This window comes from Taeniopygia guttata, chromosome 8, assembly GCF_048771995.1.
Source record: "Taeniopygia guttata chromosome 8, bTaeGut7.mat, whole genome shotgun sequence".
Taxonomy (NCBI): domain Eukaryota; kingdom Metazoa; phylum Chordata; class Aves; order Passeriformes; family Estrildidae; genus Taeniopygia; species Taeniopygia guttata.
Window position 1 is genome coordinate 28,094,401 of NC_133033.1, and position 13,017 is coordinate 28,107,417.

The 13,017-nt window shown below is 53.2% G+C and overlaps 1 protein-coding gene across 1 annotated transcript in view; it reads right to left on the reverse strand.

The window, feature by feature from the left end:
* Positions 1-784: 784 nt before the first annotated feature.
* Positions 785-13,017, reverse strand: part of TMEM121 (transmembrane protein 121) — a 35,160-nt gene continuing 22,927 nt past the window's right edge. Inside the window, exon 2 of the mRNA XM_030279771.4 lies at positions 785-3,539. Within this exon, the coding sequence (XP_030135631.1) occupies positions 1,966-2,904 (939 nt within the window). The 5' untranslated portion in view covers positions 2,905-3,539 and the 3' untranslated portion in view covers positions 785-1,965. The remainder of the gene's footprint in view (positions 3,540-13,017) is intronic.

The following is a 13,017-nucleotide window of genomic DNA, read 5'->3' on the forward strand; positions in this document are numbered from 1 at the left end:
CACTAATGCTAATCACATGTATTTTAAAGGAACCAGCAGAGATGTAATATGTAATTCCACAGGTATTCCAGAATAATTTAGCAATTTAATTAATTTCTGCTAATACCTTTTAAATGAGCTGCCCACTTCCTCTCATGTTTCCTGAGGGAAAGGGGGAAGAAACTTTTCCAATTGGCTAAATCTGTTGCAAACTCACTTTTGTTGGCAAAGATATTGTTTCATTTCTCAGTGGATTTAATTAACATTAGAGTTACCCCTGGTGACAGGGTGGCCAAGCAAGATTGCAATTGCTTTGTCCTAAAATTGGAAGTCTGGATCAGGGATGGTTGAAGTGTTTTGGACAGATTGTGATGGGCTGAGAAGATGGAAACTGAAATGATTTGTGGATTTAGGTCAAATTCGGTAAGCAGAGCCAGGGGAAAATGTGGGAGAGAAATGTAAATAGCACCAGGCATTTTATTCTATCTCCTCAAAATGCAACATTTTGTTTAGAAAAAGCAAAAATATCCCATTTCAGCATGTTTGAGATGCAGGTTTTCTGCTTGTCTCCTTGTGCTTCCCCCCAGGGTCAGGCAGATGAGATGCACCCAGCCCTGGGGCAGCACTGCCAAAATGATTTATTTCCTTTCTAGGCCCACTGCTCAGTGAGTGCAGGGCACAGAACCTCGGGATGGTACTTGGGAGTCCAGGGGAGGCGGACAGAAGCAGAGACAAGTGATTTTGGCTGTACAAGAGCCGAGCCCCACCCTCCCCACGCCGGCAGAAAAGAGACCACCAGAAGCCATTGCTCTCATGGGGCTTTTATTGTCCGGCTGCCCTCGCCTCCCACCCTGCTGCCCATGGCTGAGCCCTTCAGCACCACCCACGGCTGCAGAGAAACCCCAGCCCTGCTCATCCCCAAGCCCAGCCACCTGCCTGGGGCAGCACATTCTTCCCAGCTCTTTTTTGGGGTTTGGTGGGGTTTTTTGTTTGTTTTTTTTTTCTTCTTTTTTAATATTTATTTTAAAAATATAGTAGCTGTGGAAAGCAGCCCTCTTTATAAATGCTTGATGCCAGAGTGAAATGCATCATTGGCATCCTCATTCCTAACCCCTCCTGGGTGCCCCTGTCTGCCAGCAGCAGTGCCGGGGCTGGGGAGGCTGTTCGGGCTGCTGCAGGCAGAGAGGCTCTCATTGGCAGGGAGAGAAAGAGAGAGGGACCCTTCTAAAAATAGAAATATTGTGCTGAGTTGTTTGGAGTGAATGAAATACATAAAACACCAGCATTAGATTAGCTTTAGCTTGTCAGATATTGCTCCCGGCAGAGTTGGTGCAGGGCGCTGGTGGAGGCTCAGTCCTCCTCAGCCTGGGCCAGGGCAGCCACGCTGGCCCCAGCCCCCTCCCCACTGCAGGGGTCCCTGCTCTCGCCCACCTCGAGGACACTGGCCCATGGGGCAGCCTGAGAGCCCCTGGAGCCAATATAAATAGGAAACTGTAAACACAATCATTGGAGATAAGAGACATCTATGATCACAGGGTTTACTGCTTCAAACCCCCCACCCTCCCCCCCAGTCCGCACCCCTATGCCCTTGTCCCCGCTCCATAAAAAGGTCTCCAGTAACAAAATCTTCGATCCAGGCTTGGAGTAAAGGTGAGGTGCTCGGGGAGTAAAAAGGGACATTGCAACCTTAGCAGTCTTTGCTTGGGAGGGGAGATGGTGGCAGGAGGGGGAGAGAGGGTCAGCTGGTTCAGGTCCTTTGCAAGTCCATTTGGTTTGTCTGGAGGACTCCTAGGGTTATACCTGAGATGAAGACGTCTAGAGGACACTCCATAGCTCAATTAGAATACTGTTGGTGTTTTTGTGCCTAGAAGAGCCCTCACTGCCGGGATTTGCCTGTCGTGCTTGCACCGGGCAGCAGGAAAGCAGCATCATCCCTCTTCCGCTCGGCACGGGGCCATCTGAACCAACACTGCGCCGGGGGACCCCTCATGTGTCCAGGATCTCGCTGGTGGGCGACGGCTCATGGGGGATGCCCTGTGTGCTGTGGATGGTCTGGTTGTGTGAGAGGGAGTTCTGCTGGAGCTCCAGGGCGATGGCATTCTGTGGGAACTCCTTCACCTGCCGCTTGTACTCCAGGAAGGTGCAGGCCTTGGTGGCGATCGCAATGATATTCTTGCCGATAAAGATGGTGGAGACCCTGCTGTCCTGGAACAAGATCATGTTGATGGCCCGGATGAAGATGGTGACGATGTTGATGGTGACCAGGCTGAGGACGGGGTAGAGCATCATTTTTTGTGGGGCAATGTGCTCCCCTTGCATGCTGATCTCACTGAGGGACACGCAAGGCAGGATCAGGAGGAGTATGTAGCAGTAGAAGAACATGAGCCCCTCTGCCCAGATGGGCAGGCCGGTCCTGTGTGGCTCCCACAGGTTGGCCTGGATGTCCAAGATATCCAGCAGGTCAAGGGCCACCCAGAAGAGGCGTCCCCGCAAGTCCTCTTTCTTCCGAAAGGTCCGTATGTACTCCATGCTGTCCAAGGCCACCAGCACCAGGTAGAGCCCTGGCACGCAGATGGAGAGCAGTAGGGTCAGAGCTTTCCTGGCCACCGTCTCCAGGTTCTTCTTGTCTGCTTTGTAATTCTGAAAGATGAAGTACAGCTTGATCTCCAGCACAAAGATGTAGAGGAACCACAGGATCATGGCATAGCCCCGCTTGGCCGTCTTCACCTCGGCGCCCACCCACACGGCCACATAGCGCAGCACAATGAGGAAGCAGATGTCCCCCACCAGCACGATGATGCAGACGCCAATCTTGCGGGGTCCCTGGTTCTGCTCCACCAGATAGGCATCCATGAAGGCCATGCTGGTCATGATGACGATGGTGGTCAGGCAGACATGGCGCTTGTCAGGCGGCGGCAGCACCATGGTGAGGCGGGCGGCCCTGCGTCCCTCGGCGCCGGCACTAGGGGAGCGATCCCGCCGGCGCTGCGCGGGGGCACATCCGCGGCCAGCCCAGGGACCGAGCGCCGCTCTGTCCCCCGCTGCCACCCCAGGAAGAGGCGCCTGGAGGAGCAGTGGCTCGGCTGGCAGCCCCACTGTCCCAGGGCTCGGGGCTGCCCCTGCAGACCCCACGCCAGCCCTTCGCCCCTCAGTGGCTGTGCCCTGCAGGCACCGTGGCTCTGCCCCCAGCCCAGGGCTGGCTGAGCAGCCCAGCCCCAGGCACCCTGCACCACCAGCAGCCAGGGCTCACGGCTGTGCAGGGCCTCCTGGAGGAATGTCCCTCCTCGATGGTGGGTCCCCCATCGCTGTCAGGCTCTGCAGCAATCCTATGGTATTAACACGCCTTCAGGCTCCAAGCCCCAAATCCTGGTATAGATCCCTGGAAACACGGCGGGTGATGGGGCAGCAGGGGAGCTCTCCTGGTTCCCAGTGGGATCCCACGTTCCTCTGGGGTCTGGGGGGCTCCTGCTGTGTCCTCACAGGGAATCACCTTCACGCCTATCCCCACAGGGCCGTGCTGGTGTCCTGCCGCTCCCAGCTGTACCTGCATCCCTCCATTCCTGCAAAAGATAGCAAAGAGCAAGCGTTAGGGTCCCTCTGTGAGCTGACCATGGAACGGTGGCCACGACAGCCCCCGCAGCTCCCAGCACACCGCAGCGGGAGCTGGGCTCCCACAGGCGCCATCCCACCGCTGGGGCACCCACCACACGGCCTGAGTGTGAGGGTGCAGAACAGATTTCACTGAGCACAAACACAGCACGGGCTGTCCTGCAGGGGAACGCAGCCTGCTGCCCTTCCACGGGCACTGCCTGTCCAGAACTCCTCAGCAAGCTCACGCCCTGTGTGCTTCTGCTGTTCCAGCAGCACCAACCCAAAACCACAAACCTGGTGGGGACACACAGGTTCACAGCATTCCCAGCTCCAAGTATCTCTGCTCTAACAGGGACACAGACCCACAAGTTACTGCAGAGATCCCAGCCTGGACAGTTCTGCATAACTACAGCCATGGGATTCTACCAGTTACTGAGCAGCTCCCAGGGTGTGGGGCACATCCCTCCTCGAGCAGGGGTGAGGTCAGGGCTGGCACATGGGGGACAGGGCAAAGCTGTCCCCAGAGTGTCATGATGTCCCAGCAGCTCTCTGGACTGGTTCAGCTGCTCGTGGACACAGGTCCTTCTTGTCATGCTGTGCTTGCCTAATTAATTTGTTAATCTTTTCTGCGCACGGAATGCACTCCCAGAAATGAACAGGTAGGCCCCAGTGCACGCAAGAATGTCATTGAACTGCTCGCGTGGAGATAGACCATGATCACAGCCACAGAGGCTGAAGGGAAGCAGCCAACCCAAGGAGGTGTAAGCCATTAAAAGCCTGCCCTACTTTGCAGCTGCTTATGCTTATAGGGCCTCATTTAAATAAAAGCTAGATTCTCTCCTGCTTCAGGGAGACAAGAAGAACAAAGAAGAGAAAGTGGGAAGCCAGATGAGTCAGAGCCAGCCCTGCCTTGTGCCTGAGTAGGTGGACAGCAGGGATGCGTGTACCTGTGCCCTGGTTTCCAAAGGATGTGGTGCTTAGCAAGGGACTTAAAGCTGCTGCTCCAGCCAGGACCCTCGGGATGCTCTTCTGAGTCTGCTGCCAGCAAGGAAAACTGGCATGTTAAAATAATTTCTCAAGCAGGAATTGCTCAGAAAGAAACCAAAAAGATGTGGTGGGAATTCATGAGAACTGCTGCATGGTGCTTCCCAGGCAAGGCAGTCCCTGCAGCCCCACTCGCCAGCATGGCTCTCTGCAACAACTCAGAGCTGCTGTCTGGGGCTTCATTTGTTCTTTCTAGAGGTTTCGGACAAAAATATACGGTCATTGCTGTAACTGCCTTAAAACTCGTGCCAAGTTTTACAGAGGATTTATAGCCAAGGAGAGACAATTCCATATAAATTAGGTCTTTCAGGAGGGAATGGTGGCTTTTTTTTTCTTTCACCCTGTAAGTATTTATGCCTTCAAAAGACAGCGGTTATTTAAAGGGCAGTGGGTTGCATCACAGCACGGTAGAGTTCAGAAGCAGCATGCTTGTAAATCCTGTCCCTGTGCCCTGTGAGCTCCTGGTGTGGTCTGGGGAGCTGGGGGAAGGCACAGCTCTCTCCTCATGCCTACATGAAACCAGACAGAAAACCCTTTCCTGCCTCCTGGTGAACACCCAGGGCACCAAAAGGTGATAATTCACAGCGTTTACAATGGCAGCCAACAGGTCTTTAACCACCGGTGCTGAACAAATCGTTTTCAGCAAAAAAAAATACGCTCAACTGGCAGATCCTTCCCCGGTGTCTGCTCCTGAAGGGCTCACGGCAGCCCGGGCTGGGATTGACAAAACATTTGGGGTGGTGACCTTTCAGAGGGGAGTCACAGGACTCTGGCGCTGCTTCCTCCCCTGTCAAATCAAGCACTACCCAGGGTGAGCACCTCTCTTGCCTTTTCCAAATTGTTTCCAAGCACTCGCTGCAGTGCAAGCTCTTCTCCCGATTTTCCAAGAGCTGCTGTTTTCCCAACCCCTCGCAGCCCTGGTGCTGTATGGAAAATACAGAGTCCATTGCAGATCCATGGGGCAGAGCTTGGCGTGATGCCTGACTGGCCTGCCGGGGAGGGGGCACAAAAAACTCTCCTTGGAGGACTATTAGAGAAAAGCAGGTCGTTTTTAAACAACGATTATTTTGTAACTTTTAAATTATTGTATACAGTACATTCAGAAACTGCCTGAGAACTGTGCTGAGTAAACAAGACAATAACCACATCAGACAGCCACAAGAGCTCATCTGAGGCAAATATTTGTTCAGATGAGTATTCACAAAACTTTCTTCCTGCAGGAATTCTTGTAAATAAAAGGCAGCACCTGAGCATAATGAGCTTGGAGCACTACGGATGTCAGTGAGCCAGGCTGGCAGCTTCCTGGAGAAGGGATCTAACAGCTTTGGCATCCCTCTCAGTGCCAGGACTCCCACAAGCAGGTGATGAAGCGATGCTTCAGTCTTGGCAACTACGGGCCTCCTTACCAGGACAAAGTTCAATCCCTAATTGCTTATTCTCCTCTATTTCTACCCTACTCAAATGGCTCCATTGCACTGGAGTGAGCAAATGACCTCAGTGACGCTCAATGTGTCAGCAGCTGACAAGACACAGCCCAAGGCCAGCATCCAGCCCCACCAGTGAAGGCTAGCAGCAGGGAACGGGAATGGGACCTGTCCCCTTTCCTTCTCTGGGGTGTGCTTGGGGACACCCCATTTCCCAGCCCAGCCTCTCCTTTCCCAGCTTCCCTGCAGGATAGGAGAGGGAGGCTTCAGTGGGAATGGAGGGGGCTGCTGATTTCCTGGAGAGACTCAGGGATGAGTCCAGTGAGATGAGACTGCAGATGAGTCCAAACCCGGCTGAAGGGCAGGGTTTGCACTCTCACCGCTGCCCTGCTTCCTCTGGCACTGCATCCTCCAATGCCTCTGCTTTGTCTGAGAAGTTATTTCTTGGTCTTGCATCTCCTTTCCCCGCCTGTCCCGGGTGCTATAAAGCACTCGTGGTCACTCAAGGAGGTGTGGTCACAGCCTTGCTCCACCACCAGCCCAGGCAGTCTGGAAGAGAACTGAACTGCACTTCTGCCTGCGATGCCAGCAGCTCATTGCGGTGGTTAATTCCAGCTGGCTCTGCCCTTTCCGGCGCCCATCGCAGTGCCCCTCTCTCCTGGCTCTGCCCAGCCCCTCCCAGCACAGCAGCTGGCACCCTTGGATCCCGGTGTCCCAGTGCGGGGAGCCAGCAGCGGCATCCAGCCCGGAGCCACTGGCAAAACATCCTCATCAACGCCAGCAGGCGCTTCCCAAAGCCCAGCCCTACCTGGCAAATTGATTTAAATTATTTATGTAATTTGGATCCTGTCTATTTTAAAAAAGGGAGTGAGACAGAAGTATACACAACGCGCTTCCCAGGTAATTAGGATGCCGCATTGCTTAAAGCTTCATTTGCACTTTAATTGCTTTGATTTATTCCAGTTTTCCTGAGTGTAAATCCAAAGCTCCCCCTCACTTGGCCTTAGCCCCCTCGAGAGCTGCTGCTCCACCAGGGCTTTTTCCCACCCGGCAGCGTGGGCCAAGAGGAGGCGATGGGCACAAGCACCCGCGCTCGGGACTCCGGGGCAGCTGTGGCAGAGCCACCAAGGCGATGGCATCGCTCCCTGGCACGGGCTGTGCTCCAGGGAGCCGCTGAACTGCAGCCAGGTGCCCTGCTCTCAGCACAGGCCGGGCACAGGGAGCTGCTGCTCATTGCTTACACGATTTGTGACTCCCTGAATTACCTGTGACTGCACCACGTAAGGATGGGGCCTGCAGGCAGGGCAAGGTCTGTGTTATGAATAAACTCGAAATCAGTTTCTCCTCGAGCCTTTGATTGTTCCTGCCGCTGGTTCAGCCTCACTGACCCGAAGGCTGAGGGTTCACCTTGCCCACCCCGGGCAGTCCCCGGGGACCATCAGAGGGAGGGAGGGAGGGAAGGAGGGAGGGAGGATGCTCCCATCCTGAGGAACAGGGAAGGTCGCTCTGGGCAGCGGCCATGCTCTGCCTCCTCAGAGGCAGCACCGGGCTCTCAAGTGCATCCTGTGAAGGAAATGAGATTGAGGAAGATTTTTCCGGACCCTGCCCACTAATTGTGTCTGAGGAGGAAGCAGCCCACTTGCTAATGACTACAGATAATTTACTGTGTAGGCTCATCAAGAGATGGAGAAAGAGCTGCAAACAGCTCCTAGAACCTGCTCAAAATAAACAATGCACTGTCAGACTAAACCAGCTCCTGCTGATACAGGTGAGTGCATCAGCTGTGCTCTCCTGCTACAAACCCCCTCATTCCCCTTTCTAGTTCATTTCAGGCCCCTTTCTCAAAAACAAACGCAAGCAGAGGGTGTCAGAACTATTGTCTGAACAGGAAAAAAATAAAACTACCCTCTCAATTACACCACTTTGGTGACAGGGCAGGGAAATGCTGCTTGCCCAGAGCAGAGCCCTGCACAGGCTGGCTGCATGGATGGATGGATGGATGGATGGATGGATGGATGGATGGATGGATGGCCTTTTTGTTCCCAGTTTTGTCCCCCACAGCCATCCTGGTCATGGCTCTCCTGCTGACACAGGCAGCTGCAGCTGCTGGGAACATCTCCCCATTCACAACCACAGAGTTTGATGATACTTGACAGACATGTCAAAAAAAAAAAAAAAAAAAAAAAGCCTTTTTAGACAATTTAGGTGTTTAAAAATTGTTAAAGGTAAATTACTCATTTTGACTTGTACATAAATTGTGAACTTATAATACTACATTTTGACTCTATCAAAACAATTTTCCATTTTCCCAGCAAAATGCTTCTGCAGAGGAATTTCTTGGCGTTTCCAAGTTGGGTGCATTTTCAAGATTTTCATCTAATCTGGACCAAACCCCAGATATAAAAGCATCTACATCCCTCATGGTTCATTGGTTTGTTGCCAAAAAAAGGCACATTTGGCAAACAATCTGTCTGAATGTATGTTTGCCACAGTGAGAGATGCACGTGGCATTCAGTGGAGTGCAGGTTCTGCTCACAGAGCTATCCCCACCCTCCTCTCCCTACTGCAGGCTCCTTGCACTCTTTATCACTCTTCAGTAGTGCTTTGCCCACTGCTCCTGGAGCATTTCCCTCTCTGCTACCTCAGGAGTCCTCCTGGGCTTGCTGCTCCTCTGCCAAATCATCAGCATTTTCCGTGCCCTGCTGCCCTCCCAAGTCCCAGTGCTCCTGCAAATGCAGGACTTGCCCCGCTGGGGGAATTTGACCCAATTAAACTTTTTGTTTGTTTGTTGGTTTGGGGTTTTTGTTTGAGTTTTTTTGTTTTCCAGGCTTCCCCCCACTTTTTTGGAGATGCTGTTGGATTTTACGTTTCCTCCAGCACGCCCCCAGCTCACTCCAGAGGGTGCTGTCTGCAGCTATGACCAACACTCTCACTGGTCCTGTCCCCCTACCCAGGATACGGTTTGGCTTTCCTCTGAAGGAGCTGTGCCATTCTTGGGCTGGGAACCAAAGACCTTCCTGCCCCAGGCATGGCAGGGCTGAGGGTGCACCTGCAACTTGCAGCTGAACAAATCACCTCACTAAAATCCAGCAGCACACCACCAGCTCTGACCTCTGCTGGTGCCCTCCTTGATAGAAAGGCCTCACTCGAGTGGTCAGCAAGTTTCACCTGCACACAAAGACCACAGCTTGGATTTTTCCTGTGCCATCAGTAGGCATGAATGCAAACACCAGGAGCAAGCCAGGCCAGGAACACAAAACTTGGATCCAATTTCAGTAGCCTGAGGATGTACTTTTGTGTGTGACTCACAACCATGTCCTAAAATAACCTCACACTGTCAGTGCTAGGGGAAAGGAAATCATGGAGCCAAAGCAGAGTCCTCACACAGATGCTTTCCCCCACTGCCTGCTGGAAATCCCTACAGATGGAGGATGGAAAGCTTCCTGCTCTTGCTCATCCTTGTCCTCACTCTCCTGGGTGCTGGCAGAGAGGTACAAACTTTCCTGAGTGCTGCTCCCAGCATCCTCGCCCAACCCACTAGGTGCCTGAGAGCAGGTGGGAGAGGGAATCAGCTAATTAAAATAAAATGAAAACTGGAGTGTGAAGCCATAAATAGGAGAGCGCTGGGAGTTTCCTGGTGCTAAAAAAATGCTTGTGGGGAAGGAGATGCTGGAAGCTCTGGGGCAGAACTCTGGAGATCTACCAGGGAAGATGCATCTGAGATCTGCTGGCACCTCGTGCCTGTGTGAGAGGGTGCTCACGCAGGGATGACTGCAGCATGGGCTGGAAGGATGAGGGCTGGCTTGCAGGCTCTTGTAGAGACCTGGGCAGAGTCCCTGCTGGTTCCTCTGGCCTGGCCCAGGCTGGCTGTCAGACTTACGGGACCTCTCCTCTCCTCCCTCACCTACACAATGCAAGGAAAGCAAGGCAAGCTGCAAAGGGGAGAACTGGGAGGACAAGGAGGTCTGACTCCCAAACTACAATCCTGGAGATCTCTGCTCTACTTGATGGTTGTCAGAATCTGTGGTATTGATGATTCCGAAATTGCAGAAAGTCCATGTCTTTCTGCCCTGCTGCCAAAGAAGAAGCCATAATTCGTCTGTGTTGTTTCCAAGGGTGTTTATTCTGTTTATCTCTAACATGTTCTGCTGCCCTGCCGCAGCTCTGTCCTGCAGGGCAGCGTGTGGGGCTCTGCCCTCAGTGGGATGGTACAAACATTAAATACCAGAAACTACCTGTGCTGGATTTACAATAACGTGCCAATATCTGTCACCTACGTTGGACAGTGTGTCCCCAGCCTGAACCAACAGAAAAATGCCAACACCACAGTGAAACATGGAGGGCATGAAGAAGGAGAAAAAGGACAAGACACACCCAATTTCCTCCATCTTGTCCCCTCTGAACCCCTAATCTAGAATCCTAAAATTCTACTTATGCACCCGTGCCACACTTAATTATTACTCTTATCAAACACTCAGAGCTTGTAATTCATCCTGTAAGATTGAAAACTCTTTTCCATGGACAGAGATCACAGACAGTGTCTCTGGGGGCTCTGTACAGGGGGGTTCCTGACCCCCTGCCAGGATCCCAGGCCCTCCACTGCAGCCAGAGGGAAGCCCTGGATTCCCACAGATGGTGAAGGCATTGAGGACTTTCTGCACTCAGATAGCTTTTGAGAGGTCCTGCTCCAGCACCTGTGCTAGGACGGCAGGACAGCAAGAACAGCTGTGGTGTCCTGCTCTCACAAGAGCTCTTATTCCCCTTGAGGCCCCAGCCGAGCAGAGGGCCTGGGTGCCCGAGGAGGGGAGGTGGCTTCAGCCCCACAGGGCTGGGGAGCTGCCTCTGGAGGCCCATCACCTGCTACACAAAGCAAGGGGCATCTCTGCCCTCCCTGGGAGTGGCATCCAGCCCGTCCCTGCTGCCAACTGTGTCCCTGTTATTCCCTCTGCCCCCAGCACCAGTTTAGTGGAGGTGGGATGAGCTCGGCAGGCTGCTACTGCTGCCACCAGTCTAGCCTTTGATTAAGAGTGATTATTCTGCTCTTAATTAACAGGAGGCAGCTGCTGGCTGTTCTGGTGGAATGGAGAAGCAGAGCCCAGAGGCTGTGATAAAAGGAAATAGTGTCTGCTGGCTCCCACTGAGCCTGGCACAGCCATCCTCTGCCCAGCCACACACCTGGGCTGTGGGACATGTCACTGGGAGGGACTCAGCACTGCCAGGGTTCAGCCTCTGCATGAACAGCACATATGGGACAGCCAGATAATCCAGATAATAATATGGGGTGGTTTTGCTGCTCTCTGTCCTCCCAGGCCACCCTGAGGTGGAACTGCTGGTGATGCCAGCCTGGTTCCCACAGGGTTTATTTCCCAGTCTGCCCCTCAGAGACCTTCCTGAGGCAGAGCTGCTCCTGTGACAACAGGTCTCGTCCTCTGGTGACATGTGGCATTGTGCTGCTCCCCCAGGTTTAAGGCAGCCATCTGCCCTGGGAGCAGGCATGCTGCTGCTCAGCCTGCCAAACTGCCAGCTGAGCCAGCTCCCCAGGAGATGAGAAGGCATCTCAGCTTCTTCTGCTCCCCAGGGCAGCGACTCTTGAGCAGGAGTGGGATGTATCCCAGTAAAAGCTTCACCATTAACATCATGCCATTTTTCTGAGTGGAAAGCTCATCTCAAACCTTTGTAATGCAGGGCCAGCACAAAAGACAGAAGTGATGGGTACCCTGTAAAATCAAGGGACCTTTGCCTTGCCATTCAACTGCAGAATTTGCTCTGGCAATGCTGGTCCTATGTTAATTATTGATGAGAATAGCTCATGCTGGTTGTCAGGAGCCCTTAGCAGCTTGAGAACTCCTGGTGTTGCACCTCCAGCAGACAGCTATGAACCTGGTTGAAATCACAGTTGGGTCGTGGTGGGGGCTGCTGGTGCCACAGGCTGGAGGTGGGCCTCAGTGAGTTCTGCTCTGCACTGCTCTCCATTGTGAAGTCCATGCCACCTTCCAGTTCCTTCTGGGACGGGCTCCCTCCTCATCCTGCCTGTGCCTCAGCTTCTGGGATGGGGCAGTGCTGGCATCTGCTGCTCTGGCATCACCTGGGAGATGACACTGCACCCATCTGACACAGTGCAAGAAAAATAATGCCAGCCCTGAGGTCACCAGGAAGACATTTCTCTTCCTCTGGTTTCTACCCTTCCCTCTGCCAGCCATCGAATAAATCTAATAAAATCTGTCTTGCTGATGTCTAATTCAATTCCAGCACCCAGAGACCAGACTCATATCACTCACAAACCTAACCAGCTCCTTGGCATATGAGCCAGGCCAAGGGGCTGCTGCAGGCTACTCCGGAAGAGAGCAATTGCCTGGGGTCAGGACTCACTCTCCCAATCAATTATACTTTTATAGGTTTTCCTTGGGTCACACCTAATTGAACTTTTAGGTGCCTGAACCCCGTGGTCAGAGGCAGCTGGTGGCTTCTAGGCTGAAGTCTGGGAACTAAATTAGGTGCCTTGAGTGTCACCCCAAAGAAAAATCACCACAGCACCGCCTGTTCATACCTGGGAGCCAGAAAGGAGTGGTGCTGGGAACTGCCACAGCTCCTTGCACGTGTGCTAGCCAGCATGCAGCAGAAAGGGGTTGGGGTGGCTGAGACAAGCATGACCTGGGGGATTTGAAGTAATAACTTGTGTATTCCAGTATTCCCTCTCCTTTACAGCCATCCCCAGCCAGGTGGGGACGATTCCACCAGAGCAGCTCAAACCACCAGCAAGTGCCCCTGCAGGGGTCTGAGCCATGGGTCAGACAGCCCCCCAGAGGTGTGTGCTGCTTCTTGGGACTAAGGCTTTTGTTGGCACAAACTGCTGGTTTTTCAGGCTTTCCTTGCTACAGAAATTCTTTCCCTCCTTCAAAAACAACCAGGAGCAGGGGCCATGCCCATGGTGTGGGAAGCTCCCAGATTCCTCGTTGCCAGGTCCTGGGCGAGGAGGGAG